At 37.1% G+C, this 20,173-nt stretch overlaps 1 protein-coding gene across 3 annotated transcripts in view; it reads right to left on the reverse strand.

Annotated features, from left to right (window-relative positions):
- Positions 1-20,173, reverse strand: part of SOX5 (SRY-box transcription factor 5) — a 349,622-nt gene that overhangs the window by 12,471 nt on the left and 316,978 nt on the right. For 2 of the 3 annotated variants that reach the window (XM_007446269.1, XM_007446268.1), the window contains exon 11: positions 15,623-15,768. The exons of the other annotated variant lie outside the window; for it this stretch is intronic. In XM_007446269.1, coding sequence (XP_007446331.1) covers positions 15,623-15,768 — 146 coding nt within the window. The remainder of the gene's footprint in view (positions 1-15,622; positions 15,769-20,173) is intronic. 3 annotated transcript variants of the gene reach the window in all.

The following is a 20,173-nucleotide window of genomic DNA, read 5'->3' on the forward strand; positions in this document are numbered from 1 at the left end:
AAAAAAAAAAAAAAAAAAAAAAAAAAAAGGTTCACAGAAAATAATCAACTATTTAAGATAATTGTATTACAGGCAAAGGACCCAACTAACGTTCCCAACAAGAGCCAACAGGGTACTGAAATTCTTCATACAGTATATACTTTATCTCTACAAAATCTCTGACAGTATTACAACTATACATACTAGATGAAAAATTCTCTTAATTTAGGGGCCTTGGAATCCATGTCTCTGTTCATCAAAGTCTGATATATGATTTAATAGAAAAAATATTTTAAATTGTCAATCAGTATAAAATACAGTAGAGAAACTGAAAACAAAATAGTTTATACCAACTTTAGTTCTATAAGATTATATAGTACTAAGGTTGAAATAAATTATCTATTTAGAAACGTAGAACCTCACCCAATTTTGTTTTGTGTATGAAACTGGTATTTTCATCTGCTTTACATGTTCTACATTTCTTTTGCTGAGAGAGTCTGCTGTATATATTCAGCTGAGCCCAGGAGCACCAAGGACACCAGCTTAACAGACTGTCTTTATAGTAAATGTAGCTGTTAAAATAGAAGACAGTTACATTAAAAAAACAAACAAACAACCACATTCCATCAACATAATCTGAGAGTCCCCGGGTCAATGAATACTTTACTGTACTATCTTTGGGGAATGTACTGGGCATGGATCACCTCTCAGGTTTTTATTTAAAAGTGTATGGGGCAATAATGCCACATATTTTCTATTTTGAAGTAAAGTCTTTCAAGAAGAAACAGCAAAACGAAGGCAGTCGGAGTAGAAAAAATGAAATGTTAAGTGTCTCTGAAGATTCTGCATTCAGCTGTATGGATCTTGCACCATCTTACCGAGTAGCTAAAATTAGCAAAGGATGAGCTGGGAAGTCACAAGTAGGTTTTACAATAAGTAACCTCTAATCATCTACCTCTAAAGCACAGAGTCTAATAAAATGATTCAATTAGCTACCCCAAAAGTGGAATTTATGATACTTCTTAAGAGGATGCCAGTAGGAGACAGTGGAAGTAAACACAGTAAGCTGCACTTCTTTTGTGACCTTTTGCATAGTCATTTAAGCTAATTCTCAGTCATGTGAACAGGGTAAATGAGAAGTGATTGGAGGACCTGAAGAAGGTGTGGTGTGCCTTTAATTAAAACACCTTACAGTGGCATGTAAATCAAAATGGTAACACTGCCACAATTTAGACGCTCTTGCTGACAATAAATTCAGAAGACAGAGGAATTGAGGTAAGGGGTATATCATAAAACCCAAATGGTTATATGGTAAATATATGGTATATATATATATATATATATATATATATATATAAAATACGGTGGTTATATAGTAAATAATTAGCTATACAATTCCATATGAATATTGATCCCATTGTAAAAGTTCATATTTAGTTCTTATGTATATAGGTAGATATAAATCTATGTGTGAATAGGATTCTAGATAATATACTGAACTACCAAAGGAATGAGGTGGATTTAAGAATAGCCTTCAAAAGTTCAAATTCAATCTATTCAGGAATATAGGAGGAAAGTCAGCCAAATGTTATAAAGCACAAATGCTGGTACACTGGGAAGATTCCTTTCATCCTACTACTTCTAATCCCATCCGTTCCTGGCCGTCCCCTTCGCAAAGATTCCAACTATGCACTGTCATGTCTAAAACTCAACCGTTTCTGATTCTGTATCCTGGGTTAAATACTTCCCTTTCCAAAGCCTCCTTTCAAATGTGTGAATATTACTGAAGAAAGGTGATTCTCAAAGTTCTGATAATTAAATTAATCCTTTCTAAATAGAGACCGCTGAAACAAAATGAGGGCAGTAAATGTCAGGTAGGGAGGTGGTAACTGGGAAGATGCTGGAAATAAGAAACACCAAAGAAACTGAGTTTAGGGAAATAGAAAAATATGTTGATGGGCAGAGGTGATAATTTTTACTAAACTTATACCCTTAGTTCCAAATGGTTCTGATAAAGAGCACATTAGTCAACAATTTTTACAGAAAAAGACCACCACATGCCCCCAGTCTAAGACCAGTGTTCTTGAACATAAATCCAGTATAGCACTTATACTTTTCTGCCTTCTCAATGCTATCCAAACACTGCCCTGAAACTTATAAGATTCATTCATCTTTCTCTCTTCTACTTTTTTCCTATTAGAAATCAAACAAACAAACAAACAAAAAACACACTTAAAGAAATATTGGCCAAAATTCTGAACTGCTCTGAGGAACATCAGAGTACAGGGTGCAAACAGATTAATTACTACAAAGTAGTCAAAATGAAATAGTCCTGAGGATTTACAAATAAGGACCAAACAAGACGACCTGTATGCTTTCTATTGGATAAAAACTAGCTATTGGATAACAACTAGAATTTCTTTGGAAAGATGAGTCCTATCTGTCTAATCAAACCTTATACAACTCTGTAGGTTTACTAAGATCAAGAAGAAACTTAAGGTAAAGTTTGTCTTAACTTGAAAATTTTTCTGATCCTATGCTGACTTGAAGAAACATTCAAGTGAATTGTATCTGATCTACAGAAGAAAAGAAAGTTTTAGACAATATAGTTTCTTGGGGTCAAATGAATAACTCTAAAACTCAACATTCATATAACTATTATTAATGTGTTAATATTCACTTAGGTTATTTGGCAGCTGGTTTTGGGCTCTGTGGCTTATCCAATGACTTGCATAATGGAAAACAGCACGTGTATTGTTTGCACATGACACCAGACTATGGTGGGAATCAACAAGGAGAGCCAAGAAATATCTAAAGAGATGTGGGTAATTAGCTGATTAGAAGTGGTCAGTAAAGATCAGTGCTTTCTAAGCAAACAACGTTCTGAATGGCAAAAGGCTACAGAGATCAGTGGGAAAAGAACATATTTGAAAATAGAGAAAATAACCCATATAGAAAATAATGGCTTCGGGATCAGGAACATGACATTTGAACCAAACGCTGCCATATGTATTAGCTATACTACTTTAGACAAATCAATTAACCTCCCTGAGTTTCAGAATCCTAATTTGTAAAATGGTGCTGTAATATATGACAGATTCTCATTAGTTTAAAAAATGAAAAAGATATGCTTTTAATATTAGGGAAAAAGTAAATAGGGAAAATGAAAAAGATAAAAGATTCTTCCTAAAATATAAGAATTACAGGAATAGTTATTTCAGTATGAGTATTAAGTATCCTGCTGTGGTTATGATCCTTTATTGTCTACAGCCAGAGTAGTGGACAAATATGCATTAAAAAGGAGAATGTTTGTAACAACTCTAAAAGTTGTTGGGATTTTTTCTTTCCTCTTGCGCATCATCCCTGACAATGTATTTAACCTTTTTAATTTTCCATTTGATTCTCAGGCCTGATGGTTTATAGCCCCATAATATAAGTCTAGTACATATTTAAGTTGAAAAGTTCTCCTATTCCATTACTTCAACTATATAGAAAACAACTAAAAACTCACTGTGTTTGTAAAGGCTCAAAGGCACATTGTTTGTCGATATTTCATAGAGCAGTCAAAACAAAAAAAACCACACTAACTGTGCTCTAGAGGAAGTAGATATTTCCTTAGTTACCTAAGCCTAAACTGCATGAGTAGATGGTTCCTCTATTACTCCTTGAAATTGGGATTTATATAAGTGACAAGCTTTGCTCACCATCAGACACACATACACAAAGAAAGAGATGGGCTGTGGATCGGCTATGATAATGGAGATCCCTGAAATAAAGCTCACAAAGCTATAAAACTCATAAAAAGCACATGCATGAAATGACAGAATAGAGTGTGACTGTCAAATGTTGACTCAGTAACAGTTAAACCCCTTCTGGCTGATCTTTTTTATGATATCCTTCTATACTAATGACACAGGAAGAAAAAAGAAACAAAAAAGGTTTTTAACCCTCCAATTATGTGACCCTCACAGACCACCAAAGAAGATGAAAGATTATTTATAATGTCATAACGATTTATCAGTCGGAGAATTTTTTCATCAGCTTAAGTAAAACATAAAAAACAATGCATGTGTCTGAGATCCCCTTCAATCTCTTGGTTTCACCCTTGCTTACTGAGATTGCCATTTTCTAAAAAATAAGCATCCACCCACGTAATCTAACTACACAAATGGGAAAGAAATCTTTGTTGTAAAAGATTTACAATAAATTATGTACAAATAAATACACACACACATACACACATACATTTCCCTCCAACGCCAACAAAAATGCAATCTGAAGAAATCTTTTACTAAGTTTATTCTGGTCAAATGTGAATTTCTCAGACACTTTGGTACTCTGAAATCTAGTATCCTTTAGTAATATTTTTCCATTCATTTTCTCCATCAGAGAATCATATGGATATATGAGCTAAGGGGTTGGAAAGGTCCATAAGTGTCTTGTGGTTTAGTCAACTATAAAAAAAGCCTTATCTAATCCTGATTTTTTTTCCCCTTCTAAATTCAGAGATACCCATAGTGGAGAAAATAATAAATTAGAACCCATAATTTTGTTTCCACGATCTAATTTCCTTTTGTGAACTTTGGTAGCCAGCTTCATGAAATGTTTCTTGAAGTATAATTCTTGCTAAATTTCATAGAAACTTAGCTTCATCAGGCAATCTGGTCAAAGTGAACTGTATTGGCAGATCAAGTTTTCTTCAGAAGTATTACAAAGCTGAAGATGGAATTGTTTTGAGGGAAACACACAGCTTCTATGAATTCAAGTCTTAATCTGGATGAATATATTTCTAAGATAGTAAAATGACTTGTGGATAAAATTGATGAATCCCTATTTATGATTTTTAAAGAACTGATTTTAAAGTGGGAGAAATATTAGGAATTGTACATAAATAACTAATTCTGATTTTTCATGAATAAAGAGAGAATTTGTGGAACAATGACTTGAGCACTTAATGTATGTTCCAGAAAAGATAGAACTGATTGTTATAGGATTAGTTAAGAGCACTTAGTACAGGATGTGATACAACAAGAAGCAAGTATGGATTCATTAAGAAAAACTATGTTGTAATGGTCTAGTTTCTTTTTCTACAAAAACTGGAATGCAGACCATGGCCATAATGTTTTGGACTTAACTCAGCTTTGGGTTATGTTCCTATCAATATCCTTGTTGTCTTCATGGAGAAATTGCACAGGACCTTGCAAGAGAGAGTTGAAGAGGAGATCGACAATCTCTGTCTTTAAATATCTTAAGAATCTCCATGTTTAAAAAGAATCAAGAATTGTTATTTGTGAAAAAGAGAGGATTTGGCCATATGTAGTAAAGAGACAGAATACTGACCAATGGTTTTAAGTTATCAAGTGAAAGATAACGAACCACTGAAGGAAGAGTTATATAAAAGAGTTGTCTCTCCATTGAGTGGGCTGTCTTAGGATGCAAAAAATTTCACTTCCCTAGAGGTTTTCAAGTATTGGTCATATGACTACCTGCCTGGCAATTCAACATCAGATGATATGTTGAATTAAAGGCCCTTTACATTTTCTTTCAATTCTACGTTCCACTTGACTGGAGTTGCTCAAACAAAACAAAAATATTTTGACAAATGTACACAGCTATACATGTTTCTCTATCCATGATGATAGTTTCCTCAGAAGCTGTTCATTTATCTTTCCACATGTAAAGGTACTCTATTTATAATTGAGAATTCTATCATCATTTTCTTAAATTCAAGGAAGATATTTCAAATTATGAAACAAAAACCAAAAAATATGATCATTCAACTACATTTTGTGAAGGGACTGTCCAATACTACTCAGGTTTACAGATTCTAAGCGCATATTGTGAGACACGCAGTCATATGTCCAAACTTAACATGACCGCCGTGGAGAGAAAGAAGTCATTGAGTGAACCGAAGAGCCACTCAAAGGAATCCGTAGGAAAGAAATCATTCACAAAGAGGGTACACATGAATAATATCATGGTAAAATATTGGTTGGTCCTTGCTTTCTTGTCCCAGGGGTGCTTATGGTCTGTACATGTGAAAGAGGGAAGGCAGGAGAGGAAAAAACTAAGACCTGAGTTTTCAAGTGTCTGTATATGTGTTCAGCATTCAGCCAAAGTCTAAAAAAAATGACTTTATTTCAAACCAGGGCAGATACAGATACTGTGCACACCAAGTCAAATCAGAAGGCTTAATGTGAGAAAAATAGGAGGCCAGCAAAGTAAAATAATAGAATTCACAACCTACACAGGGTGTCCGGTAGGTGGGAGGGCTGCACAGATGTAAACACAAAACTGGAATGTTGTCTGATGATAACTGTTCTATAAACAATGGGTCACTCAGTTAGTGAGCTACAGAAACGTATAGAACTTTTCTCTTTTAATTTTTCCTTTTCATAGAATAAAAGCTATAAAACTGTACGTATTCTGATAAATGCAGCCTCAGTAGCCAGTAGTTACTTCAGTTAAATAAATATAATTGGACTGTTTTAAAGAGAAATGGTTTGGTTCCGAAATGCTGGGTCTGACAAATAGAAAGAGGCACAGCAGGGTTATAGTTCACTTTTCAATTATCCATGGTAGTTTTAGGGGAAAAAATTTAGAGTAGAATAGATATTTAAAAGCTAATTTTAATGAACAGCTAAAATCACATGTTTTATGAGAGCTGCTATGAGAAGCAAAATAAATAAGATGGAACATATTCTTTCTGTTTCCCGGCTCATTCTCTAATGAAGGGGGCTGGTGCGTGGTGAAGAAAGGAAGACCTAGAAAGGGAGCAGAAACAGGAAAAACAAAGAATTGGAAAAAAGATACACAAATGATGGAGATGCTGACTGATTAAAGGATTTGTGTGTGTGTGTGATAAATCCTCAAAAATGTACTAAATAATACACATGGCCAACGCTGGGGTACAATCTAATCAAACAGGCGCTGAGTTACTTTCTTGAACATCTTCAGCATGGTCCATTAGAAGAGAGACCGAAATTTGAACAAGAGGACCTGGGTTTAAAAACTGATCTACCACTCGAATTCCTATAATAATGTCATACCTCAAGGTTTTTATTTTTAAAACAAAGATATGAATACTTTTCTGCTTATAATACTGTACAGAACTGAAATTTGATGTGAAAGCAGTTGAAAAAGGTAAGATACAAACTAGATATCAATAGCTATTATTACTCCTATTTTTACTCCTATACTCATAAACAAGTGTTTCTCATTTGTAAAAGAGAAAAGGTATAAGTGGAAAGACTCAATGAGGCCCTTTGAAATAAATGTTAAATTCAGAATATTTTCCTCATAATTTTAAATCCATATTGTGAAAGTCACTTGCAATAAATGACAATAGAGAATACAATATATCTACTAAGTATGAGGATAATTGAAAAACAAATGGCTCTTTGATTATTTCAGTGCCTTAATGTTTAAGTGTCTTGAAGACAGCTATTTGATCTTGGGGATGAAGAAGGGAGCAAGGGAGAAGGGAAGGAAAGATCGTTCTTAGTAGACCAGGTTTTCAAAAATAACACTTCTGGTCCAACAACAAAAGTGATTCTTATTTTACTTACAGAAAATTTGAAAAAAATCAGGAATGTGGGGGCATGTAAATTTCCAACCCCATCACCTTGGCAAAACGATTGTTTATTCTTCTTCTAGTCTTTTATCTATGTACCATGGAAATGTACTTTAAAAATATCTAGATCATTCTCCATACGGTGTTTTCAAACTCGTGTTTTTTCAGGAATACTATTGTGAGCCTATCCTCATATCTTTAAATGAACAGACAATTTCAATCATCAGAGAGGCCTGTGGGTGTCTATCTGAAAGCCCAATTTGGCATGCCCTGTGTGTCTCATTTTATTGGACCATCCTGCACTAACCCCTCTACCAGAATGATGTAAAGAACACAAGACTCTCTGTTTGAAAACATGCACAGCTTTTCTAGGCTTGAAAATTAAACCATAAAAAGTTTACTGGAAAAAAAAAAAAACCTTTAAAAAGCTCCTTAAAAACTCACACCATAATTGCTCCCCACCAAGCGTGGGCACTTGCTAGCTGCAAGTAGTGGCACTGTGACAAATGTAGCAAAACTGAAAGCAGGCTATACTAAGAGAAAGAAAAAGTCTTCCACTGGCCATCTGTGAAAATAAGGCATGTGGCCATTAAATGCAGAGGCTGTAAATATACACAAACTCCATGAAGCAAATGGCAAAAAAGGACTAAACTTCAAGCTCAAACAAATCAAAATGTTTAATGCATAGTTACCACTGCTGGACGAAAACAGCTCTGATCTTTGCAGTCTGCAAACTCGGCATGTATTTCAATTAAATACCCCCAAAAAGAAAAGAAAGGAAAAGAAAGAAATGAAAAGACACAGAAGAAAACCATCTGGAACAAAAGGCTACAGACAGCCTATACTCAATTTCTAGAAACAAACAGCCCCTTTAACTTGCACCAGCCTGTCGAGAATGTCGATTGGAATTATTGAAAGGCTGACATATAGAGTGATGGATGGGTGATGACATAATACCTATTTGCCTTTTTGTCATGGTCTTTGAAAACTGGCTGCTCGGTGCTGATAATATTCACTAAGGGGTTTTCCTCTCCCCTCCTGTCCCATAAGAAGTGTTCCCTCGCTAAGACACTCAGTATTAAGAAGGTTTTATGAATGAGAAACAAAAGAAAAGAAAACCTGAGGATCAAATGCCAACTTGCACATAAAAAACTAGTCTAGATTTTCTAATAATCCGCTGTCTAGAAAGCAGTTCTCTACCCATTTTACATACATATTTAGAGTAGAGAGACTCCAATAATAAAAAGGCAAATATTCAACTTCAGATTTTGTGTATCTTTTAATTAAAATCACCAAATAAATAATTACATTAGAGATAAAAAATAATACATACTCACTTTTATAAAAAGAAAATAATTAACCACTTGTGTTATTTTAATTTGTGCTCAGGTAAATTCTAACCAGAAGATTTAAAAGTCTGGGGACATTTTTGTTTGACAAACAGTCACACAAACACACACCCCAAGGAAAAGCTCCTGTTTTGTCCCACTGTTGCAATGATCTATCTCATTTCCTCCTGAACGATTTACCTAACATAGCTTCCTCCTTCATGGAGTTTTTCCTCTTACCACCGAAATGTCTAGCTCTAATCTGACTTCTCTAATTCATTTTAGCTAAAGGCAACAACTACAAAAGCCACCCATAAATCATTAATTAATTGTAGTACCTGCCACTGAATACAAAGGCGTGAGTTCCTTCATATTCACTTTTTCAAAGCAAACCTGTAGTTTACAATTCCTCACATGCCTTCTCCTTGTCTAAGAGAAGGAGCATATGTTAGATAATGCTGAAGCAGATACACTGTGTCAGTTTCTGAAGAGTTAACACTGCTGGCCCCATCCATCAGATGGCCAGTGAAGCATCAGGAAAGAATGATGGATGTAAAATTATTACAGGGCTGCCATCCGATACACTTACTGCCATTTGTAACTAATGCTGGGACTGACACACTTTTTTTCATTATTAAACATCCACATTAAGTCAACATTGGTCACTGTCATTTCATGTTTGGCACTCTGTTAAAGGGAAAGAAAAGGGTTGACAATGGCAGAAAAGAGGAGGTTGTACTGGAAGAGTTTTCAAGTGCCAGAGTAATAAAATTAACCTTTGTTTACAAGTCCATCTATAAGGTATGTGGTAAAACTTCTTATGAATATGACCGACACCAAAAAGAGAAACTGGTTTCATTACTGAGTAAATCATTATTTAAAATATACATATCGGGCTTCCCTGGTGGTGCAGTGGTTGAGAGTCTGCCTGCCGATGCAGGGGGCGCGGGTTCGTGCCCCGGTCTGGGAGGATCCCACGTGCCGCGGAGCGGCAGGGCCCGTGAGCCATGGCCGCTGGGCCTGCGCGTCCAGAGTCTGTGCTCCGCGACGGGAGAGGCCGTGGCAGTGAGAGGCCCGCGTACCGCAAATAATAATAATAATGATAATAAATAAATAAAATAAATAAAATATACATATTATTCACCAAATTTTCATCTTATTCGATGGAAATCTGCAAAGAATTTTCACTGAACCTCAGAAGGAAAAGTAAGACATTTTCCTAGCTATTCTTATTTGCAGTTATTGATGAATGCATAGCATGTGCAAGTGTATAGATTTCAGGTACACTGCAGGCAATTAATGTTTGATGAATAAATTCTCTACCTTAAGAAATATATGCACATATTTGTATGTTTATTTCTGTGAGTGACATCTTTTTTATATACAAGGAGTAATACAGAAGTTGGCCTTAATATGTAGAAAGTATGTGGATGAACATACATTCATTGATTTAACCTGGCACCAAACAATGTTTTCTTGTACACATTCTTGAATGTCATTTAATTCTTTCTGAGACACAGACAAGGTATAAGGCCCTGGACATGCAACAGAGAAGAGCAAAAGTAGTTAGATAGACGACGTCAAATGTAATCAAAACAAACCAGCTTTATGATGAAAATATTTGAGAGCTTTGGTATCATTTTTATAATGTAGCCATGGCTGACAATGGCCTTTTCCTACCCGGTAGCCATTCTGGTCTTTCTTTTTGTCCCTGCCAATATAACCTCCGGTCTTAAGATATCCCTTAAATGTGAGGGTGATCTGGCTGCGACCTCTGTCACCCCATTGATCACCAGGGTTGATTGGTTGATCTGGATGTCTAGACAGGTGTCCCCTTTCCTGCCCCATGGATCCATGTACATCCCTCCTGGAGCTGTAAGCTCAGTGGAAGAGGATGGCCTTCCCCAATAGGGGAGGGCCCTTTTTTGGTCGAGGGTATATGAGAAGCTGTTCTGCCCTGCTAGACCCTCCAAACAAGCTCTCAAGGTCCATTCCTAGAAGAAAGTAGGCTAGTCAAGCTTCCAAGACTCGAGACACATCCAAATGAGATGCTACAGGTAGCGGTCTGCCTTTCTTAAAAAAAAAAAAGATATCCTTTGATCTCAGGAAGATAGGATAAGGTCTCTAATTCAGTCCCAGAAAATAATTTGTGATCCATTTAAAGTGGTCTCTCTTCCTTGACCAGTATTTGCCATGAAGATGTGCAAATGACCCAGTTCTACCCCAAAGAGATATTTATGGAAGTCGGCTTGAGGGGTGCAGTGAAATATGACTATGTGAGTGAAGACCGAACTTCAGCGAAGAGAAAATAACTTCCTTCTGAGTCTGCTGCCTTCATGGCATAGTTGTAGGTGCAGCAACATTTTGTGACTCTAAGGGAACAACCCAGATAATTAAGTGATTTCAGCCCTGACATCACTGAACTAATGAGCTAAGGCCATCAACCTCCTACTCCTGAACTTCATTGTAGGCTAAAAGCTAATCAGTATTTGTTGAAGCTACTGTATTTAGATATCCTGATACATGTCATGACAAACATTTCTAACAGGTATTCCAGCATGGGCATTATCTTTCTAGGACAACTACATTGGGTAGTGAGGGAAGTGATCAGGGAAACTTCTGGTCTGTTCCTCACTGCAGTGCACTGCGTCTCTATTGTATTAGTGTTGCCTGGTAGGATCAGGACAAAAACTGAAGTTTTTATGATTTCCTATCAGGTAAGCTTATAAGGTCAGAACCTGAGTATGCAGCTGGTCAAAACCGTGCCATTTGCCATTTGGGTGTTAAAAACGCAAAGCAGGTGGTTTTTGCAAAACAAATGTATGTATGAGGGTCTTCTTCTGATTCTTCCTACCTGAGAAGCTTACTTATTCACCTATGACACTAATCTGTAACAAAGCTGAGTGGTAAAAGATAACATTATTTGAATATACAATCAGGCTATAATTAACCAGAGATGACAATTATAAATAACACTGCGTCCCAGAGTTTCCAAGAAACCTGACATACGCAGTTCTTGGGTATGTTGAAACACTTCCAAGAAAAGTAAAGAAATGAAAAATCTTTTAGAAGTCTTCAATTAAAATGTGTTTCAGTACAAATGACTTTCATTATGTGTTTTGGTACATACGACTGGAAAACATTTGTCCCTATCTTCACACCTCTAATTGTTTTCACTGCCCAATTACAGCTTTTCAGAATTAAGACATTCTAGTTGAGACAAGCATGTTGGTCATTTGAAATGTGAAGAAAAGTTAATGTGTATAGGGCTTGTGTACTCAAGAAAACAGATCTCTGCTACAGGTTTCCAATTATCTGGATCTTGGGTCCTGCTATCTCCTTTTAGACTGACGGAAGGCACCTGGCTGAATTACTTTTCCTTCCCCCTTTCCTTTCTCCCAGCTCCTTTCTATCTTTCTCTCTCCTTCATCCTCCCCACTTCTTACATTTATTTCACATACTTTTAGGGTCTGGGAAGTTGGGAGCATTGTTTAAAGAGAGGAAAAATGTCGTCCTTTTGGGAGCGATAGTGCAAATTATAAGAGGAATTTATACATACTGTGTTTCTGTCTTTCGTTAGGGACTGTGAAGCAAAATTTCAAAGCAACTAGTGATCTAACTATGCTTTGGCCATGGATAAAGTTGGGCGATTATAGAAATCGATTAAAAAGGTAGGTATTAAAAACACGATGAGGCAATATGTCTAGTGATGCTGCTTTATGTGGAAAAACAAGCTGCTACCTTTGTCGAGTCAGGTATGTAACTGATCTGACATGCTCAGCAGTATGGGGTCTTAATTCAGTTCCTACAGGAATTCACACACATAAATATGCCATGATTAACAAACTCATAATTTGATCTAAACTGTAAGCTCTATAAAGGCAGAGGACATACTTTCTTGTTCAATACAGTGCCTGAAGTACACAGCACTGTCCCTAATACACAGGGGTGCTAATGTTGAATAATGACCAATTAAAAGATTTAAATTGACATTATTTCATTCCCATGAGTTGCAAGACATAGATTGATCATTAATTTGGTAGAAATGCCGGCTAAGCTATTTCAACAGGAAAAGGCAACCACAGTAATTCCTGCTTCTAAGAGACATTCAATCTCAAGTGTCAAGGGTAACATAGGGATGAACTAATTCGAATTCTCCTGCTAAAAAGGTTTACTTACGCATTACAAGAGTTTGCCAGACTATGACAATAATGGATTTTTACATTTTTATATTTTACAATTACAATGATACAATTTCATTTTTTAAGATTTTCACTTAAAAACCCATAAAAATATAAGACTACAGTTGAAGGTGTAACTCAACTGCATTGAAAGGGCATGGTGAAGAGATCTGGGGGCACCAACTTCTTGAGAATGGAGACATCTTAATTGGCCAACAGATTCTGGCAGGTATTACTTCAGAAATAGATTTTTTTTTTAAAAAAAACAGTTACTATAATTCTACAAAAGAGAAAGGAAAATTGAAAGGAGTAGTTTTCAACAGAGGCAGCTCTCACTCCTGCAACTCAAATAGGAGGTGCTAATCAGAGAAATAAAATGAAGTCTGATTGTGGAGGTGGAACAAGAAGTGGAAATAGGGTCCCTAACAATGGACAACTATGGAATAAAATGAATGCAGATGGTTCCACTCCTGTTACTTAATCAAAAGGCTGAGCAGAGTCACTGGAGTCTGCATGAAGTCATGTGTTAGAACAACAGCTGATCTGTATTAGAGAAGATTAACTCGCAGTGCCGTGGTGGAGGGCCCAGGATTATTTTATGTACTCCCATTGCCTTACAAGCCGTCAGCACAATTATTGCCCTCCGATGTGAATGACTGATCTGTAACCACAGCTAAACAGCATGCTGCTTAGGGGCCTAGGAGCTTCATGAAGATGAATTTCCATACCATCAAAGCGCTTTTAATGGGCTCCCTGATCCAACCACAAGGCCTGTTTTGTAAGTATATAGAACTCAGGATGAAGGCCTCCTGTCCAAAAGGATTTGGTCGGTTGTCACTTGACAATTCCCAGCCAGCACAGGGGAGGAGACGGGGGAGATAGGTAGAGTTGTCTCTGCTTTGGAGGATTAAAAAAAAAGGGTACAGATGCTTGCTGAATGCAACCAACTGCTGTACCCACAGCTGAATTCAATGCGCTTAACAAATAATGGCAATTTAGCTATGCTTGCGAGGAATAGCTTGAGTCACTTTGCATTAGCATCTGGCTGAGTGTTAAACTCATTTCTACATGGGGAGCAGAGAAAAGGAATTTCTGTTCAAGCATCCTTTCAAGAATGTTTAAATATTTGAATAGAAATTCCTCTATGCTTGCTATCATTCCTTCTTAGAGCTGTCACTTTGCTTTTCCCGCTCCCTTCTGGTGCTTAGCTAGAAAATGTTCGTGCCCTTCGAGCTGCACCAATGTTGCTCTTCTTATGTTGTGAGACTGCAAGGGATGTACACTTGACCATGCTTTGCTCTCCCCTCCAGGAACAGAACAGAACTGAAATCATTTCTCCATCCTTTTGACCCATGTTTGGACCAGAGGAAAAGTACAGTTGTGGCAAGGTCACACCTTCACTATGCAAATTGCTAGCTTCTTAGAGATTATATGTAAAATTCCATATAAAACCTGGGAAACCAGAAAGCTATCCAAATTAGCAGTCTGTTCATTCTGGATGATACTGTTTGACTCATAACCTTCCCATGATGATTAACTTTCAAGTTATTACTAAATAGCTGATCTTTTTTTCCCTCTTATCTACTGTATCTATTTAGCTACAGGATTTTGAGAAAAGGGGATTCAGTAACTTTAAAATCTCAGTTAAAAATACCAAATATGGGGCTTCCCTGGTGGTGCAGTGGTTGAGAGTCCGCCTGCCGATGCAGGGGACATGGGTCCGTGTCCCAGTCCGGGAAGATCCCACATGCCGCGGAGCGGCTGGGAACTGTGAGCCATGGCCGCTGAGCCTCCGCGTCTGGAGCCTGTGCTCCGCAACGGGAGAGGCCACAACAGTTAGAGGCCCGCGTACCACAAAAAAACAAAAAAAACCAAATATGATCAAAAGAAGTATATCACTCCAAGCATTCTATATATAATAACATAATATTTTTCTGAATAAAATACAATGTAGCTTAGACAAAATAGTTTGAAATTATTATAGCTCAGATAAATCCAGAAGTTTCACTGGACTTAAGCATAATAATAGGTATAATAATAATGTCCACATTTTAAACGGCAAACTTTGTTTTATGATCAAGTCAAAATTTCCAATTGTGCAGTCACCTAACACTTGACAGTGCTTTGCATTGGAAACATTATGACAGGCTCAGGATCTTAGATGCTGAGACTACAAGCATGGGTACCATCCAAGCTTATGCTGATTAAAGAAGATTCGGCATTTTCAGATCCAGCTCATCCCCAAATACAAGTTGAGCATCTCTGTAAAGCAAAACTTTCACTGAGACTCAGGTATTTCAAACGCCACTTCATTTTAATACAAAGTGATGGCAGAAAAGGGGATATTAATTGTCAATAAGGTTCAGATGGCTAGCAGAGAATTACAATGCTTTTCATTTCCAGATGGTTTTGATTAGGATGGGCATGAAGAGTTCTGCACTGATGGAGGGAAAAAGGGTGGGAGAACCGTCATTCCAAGGATGGTGAGAAGAGAAAAGGATAAAGAAAAACAGTCAGGCAATTTAAGTATTTTTGGAAAGTCAGTTATTTTAGGAACTAACCTTTTCTGCTCGGCAGTTATTGAGACCTAGACTATTCACAACAGCTACCTTCCCATCAAGCACCTGTTGTTCCCGCCGAAGCTGCTCCTTCATCTGCCGAGCTTCTTGGATTGCCTTGGTGACAGCATCATGGTCATTTAAATAACCTGAAGATGTAACAGAACGAAGGATATGTTTTGTACAAGTGCATGGATAGGTTAACCTTTCACCATAAAAATCACTTCTTTTTTGGGAATGGCTAGTGTCTGGCATGTACTAATTTCTCAATGGAATCAGTCTAAAAATGAATGAATGAATAAATAATTGATGATAACTGATTCACACAGTTACATCAACATGGTGGCAAACATTTGTTATCAAAATGTAATATTTAAGTGAAATACAGCTGTTTCCACATGTTTGAGAAGAAGTTTAAAATATAATTTTTAGATAAACTTTTTTAGTTAACTGAATATTTTGTAGTGCAAAAATACAACCTGTCCTTGGTTTTTTTCCTATAAGGATCATTTGAATGTTACCATAGGATACAGGTATTGATAATTATTACTATTAATTACTGACACTCTCATAGTATTAGAAAGGCCAATTTAGAGTTTGAGTATGGCACTATTAGGTTTGTTATATACAGAAGGAACAAATCATTGTTACCTGACTGAAAGAAAAGCATTTCCCGCCTGCATCCAACCATGGTGAAATAAACCACAGTTGGCAATATCTTGTTACAGATACAAACTTGCAATAGTTAAGAGGCTAAATTTCAAGCACAGAATGTAACCAAGCACCTGTAATTGCTGAATAATAAATTGTGGCTACTGGGTAACTATAATCACACTTAATTCCCACTCTTAACGGGATGGTCAAGTGACCAACTTGTGCTGCAACTCCACAATCCAGAGTTAGGGAAAAAAAAAAAAAAAAAAAAAAAAAGAAAGCTAAAATATTTCTTTTAAAGAATAACAGGTGTAAGGAGAAAGGCTAATTTTAACTCTGGTCATTTATTTATTTGATGCACATTATGCTGATAATCTGCATGATTTTAGGGTGGAAGAGCGATGGGAAGGGATCGTTTTGCAAATATTGAAAGGAAAAAGCTAATATATCATCTTTCACTCTCCCTATCTTTTAACTAGGGCATAAAATGGCATAAACTGAATCTATAATATGAAATTGCCCAGAAAAGGGACTTGTTTGTGACATGAGGCTAAATCTAACCAGATCCATTGGTGAATTGTGACAGATGGAGGGACTGTGAGACAGAAGGCAGGCACTAATCACACATAAAATGACCGGCTTGCCTCAACATGTTCCATGGATTCCAGCAAACTTTACACCCTAATCCATTTTTAGAACAAAAAACATCTGGGCCATAAATCCTCTAATCTGCCAAAACACGCTATTAAATCCCATGATTTGTTGAAAAACACTAAGATTAAAGAAAGGAAATATAAAATGGCTAACTGCCGTGTTAGGAAAGTGTTATTAATACTCTTTCTTTGTCTCAATTATGAATGTTCTGGTACTAAAGAGCCTTGTCTAATCATGTCAGATTACACGACCTCGTCGTATTGCTAGACTCTTCTATCTGATCTGCCAATTGCCAAAAAACCTAGAATACTTTCTTGCTGCTTAAACATTTCTGTTGAAGAAGCTGATGTCAGATTAGCGCAGTGCTTCAGAGCTGGAAGGCTTCTAAATGATCCGTGTCCTTCCCCCCTTACTATGCACAGACTGAACATCCTCCTCTGATCTCCTTAAGGCAGAAAGAGAAGTTCCAGGGTCGCCGATGGAAAGGGGAGCCTTGAGAGCTACTATATATTTTGCTTTTCTGAGCTAAACTCATTGGAATGTATTCAAAAGAAAACATCCTTGCTCATTATAAATACAATATGAATCATAAACAACTATTTAAATCTAGGTCAGCCCTTTAGGGTTAATACGTACTTAAAATTACTGTCGTTTTTAACCTTATATTATCCTCAACATCTGGACTTGGTTCTCCTGCACAACCTTCTTAATATATTATTCTTCAACTCATTCTGTTCACGAACACTACCACTCTGGAAAGAAATACAGCTCTTAAATGACAGGGATGGTCTTGGTATGTGTTCGTTTAGTAGATCTTAAGAGGATCAGCCTGCTTTTCCTATCCTCTAACCCCTGTTTATGTACAACCTGGTTCCATGTGTTTTTGTAGTCTATTTAGCTTCTCCAGAGCACAAATATATTTGAAATGATTTGGCACATGACACTGAATAAAAGTATGAAATCTTTATGCTTTTGAGGCACTGTCAAGATAACACTGTGTAGGAAAAATCATTAATATAGATGCAGAAAGGATGCATCTATTACTACGAGGGTGAATAACTGACAGACATACATATGTTCTGTAATGGCTATTTCCAATGTGAGATGTGTGTTTGTGTGCAGGTGGATATAGGTGCTCACTTTAAAAGAAACATTCTTGCTTTCAGAGACTTGAATTTTAGTTAAAATGCTATATGAAATTCTAACATTGTATCTGCTGTGTTAAATCATAAAGCCGTTTACATATTACAGAGTTGAATCATAACAGGATTGTTTGCTGGTTCTTTACACTTTGCTCTCATCACAGTCACCAACTTCCCAGTTATGCTGATTCCCTCTCTCAGTAAATGGCCTCACCTCCAATTCTGGAAAGACGAATAAGGCTGAACTCTCACCTTCCTTCCCCACTCTGACTCCCACCCCAGGCTAGCTTCAAATCGATCTCCACGTATGCCCACTGCCACCTCCTGTTTCAATGAAAATGGCACCGCTACTTTTATTCAAGGCAAATCCCCCAAATTCATGCTCTAGATTTCTATACCTCTCTACTGGTTATTCTCTTTCACATTTACATCATCCACTTGAACTTCTCTACTATCGTTACCACCTCAACTTGTAAGTACTTAAGATTCTCCTCCTGAAACAAGCAAATAAAGTCTCTTAACTTTGTGTCACCCTCTCGTTCCAATCCTGTTTCTTTACCTTCCAAGCCAAGCTTCTCGAAGATTCATATCATACTCTCCCATTCCTTCCTCACTCTCCCATTTCTGCTACAGTCTTGTTTCCGCTCCCCTTGCTCTTTCAAATGCCAAACCCCAGGGACACTTTCCAGTCCTGGCAGAAACAGCACTGACAATCCCTTTGTTACTGACACTCCTTCCTTCCTTGCTTCTCATCATAGCACTGGATCCTCATCTCTGACTTCTCCATCTTCATATCCTTGCCTGGGATCTTACTTCATTTGCTCCTTAGATTTGGTCCAAGGTTTCCATCACCCGAAAATAATTTGTGCTTTGGAGTTGGATAAGCCTAAATTAAAATCCTAACATTGCTACTTACTAGCTATATAAATTGTACATATTGTTTTACCTTTCTAAATCTCACTGGTCTTATTGGTTAAATGGAATAACCTCACTAGATAAACATGACATTGCGAAGATTCAATGAGTTAATATAGTCTTTTAGCATAATAAATGGTCCATGAAAGTCATTCAGTAACTGTCAGTTTAAAAAATGGCATAGTGAAATAGGTAGAATTTGGGCATTGGATTCAGATGGATCCAGGTTTCTGCTTCTTAGGAAGTGTGATATTTGCCAAATTATAACACTTAATTTCACTGAGTTTCCATTTCTTTCAACTTTAAAATGAACATAAGGTTGATGGAAGAATTAAATGAAATAACACATGTGAAGGAGTAGATAACACTTCGTACACCTGAGGAGGCAGTAAAAAATGTTAATTCTTTTCTCTTTTTTCCTCTTTCATTTTCCCTATATGCTCATCCTCAGCAGTCTTGTTGCACGGCTTTGACCATTATGATAAAATCTGTGAGGGGGGCTTCCCTGGTGGCGCTGTGGTTGAGAGTCCGCCTGCCGATGCAGAGGACACGGGTTCGTGCCCTGGTCCAGGAGGATCCCACATGTCGCGGAGCGCTGGGCCCGTGAGCCATGGCCACTGAGCCTGCGCGTCCGGAGCCTGTGCTCCACAACAGGAGAGGCCAAGACAGTGAGAGCCCGCGTACCGCAAAAAAAAAAAAAAAAAAAAAAAAAAAAAATCTGTGAGGGGATATCATTTCTTGTTGGCACAGAGGTTCAGTGAAATGGGAGTCACCTATTAGAGTTTAAAGGAGCCCAAATGATCACTTGCTACATTTTATTCTGCCTTCATTATATATTCAGGCAGCAAGTACATCTTATGATCAGAAGGAAGTGTTCAGGAGAGGTTTGGTGAGCTTCTTAGAGGGAAAATGGGAGGGCAAAGGCCAATATGGCTTCCAGTTAGTGCCTCAAATGAGATTTGGGAAATGCAGGTTAGGGATCATTAATGTAAGAAATATATGAGAGTCTGTGACTGTGTTAAATTTACCACAATTTGATTTTTTTTTATACCTTGGTGTTTCTTCTTAACCATAACCAACAAAATTCTCAAAATTAAAATGGTCCCTGTTATATATTTTCAGGGGCAGAAAAAGATGGACAAACTGGAAAGTTCAACCTTAGAGGGGATAAAATCTAAACAGAAAGAGT

This window comes from Lipotes vexillifer, unplaced genomic scaffold (genome assembly GCF_000442215.2).
Source record: "Lipotes vexillifer unplaced genomic scaffold, Lipotes_vexillifer_v1.1 scaffold477, whole genome shotgun sequence".
Classification (NCBI taxonomy): Eukaryota; Metazoa; Chordata; class Mammalia; order Artiodactyla; family Lipotidae; genus Lipotes; species Lipotes vexillifer.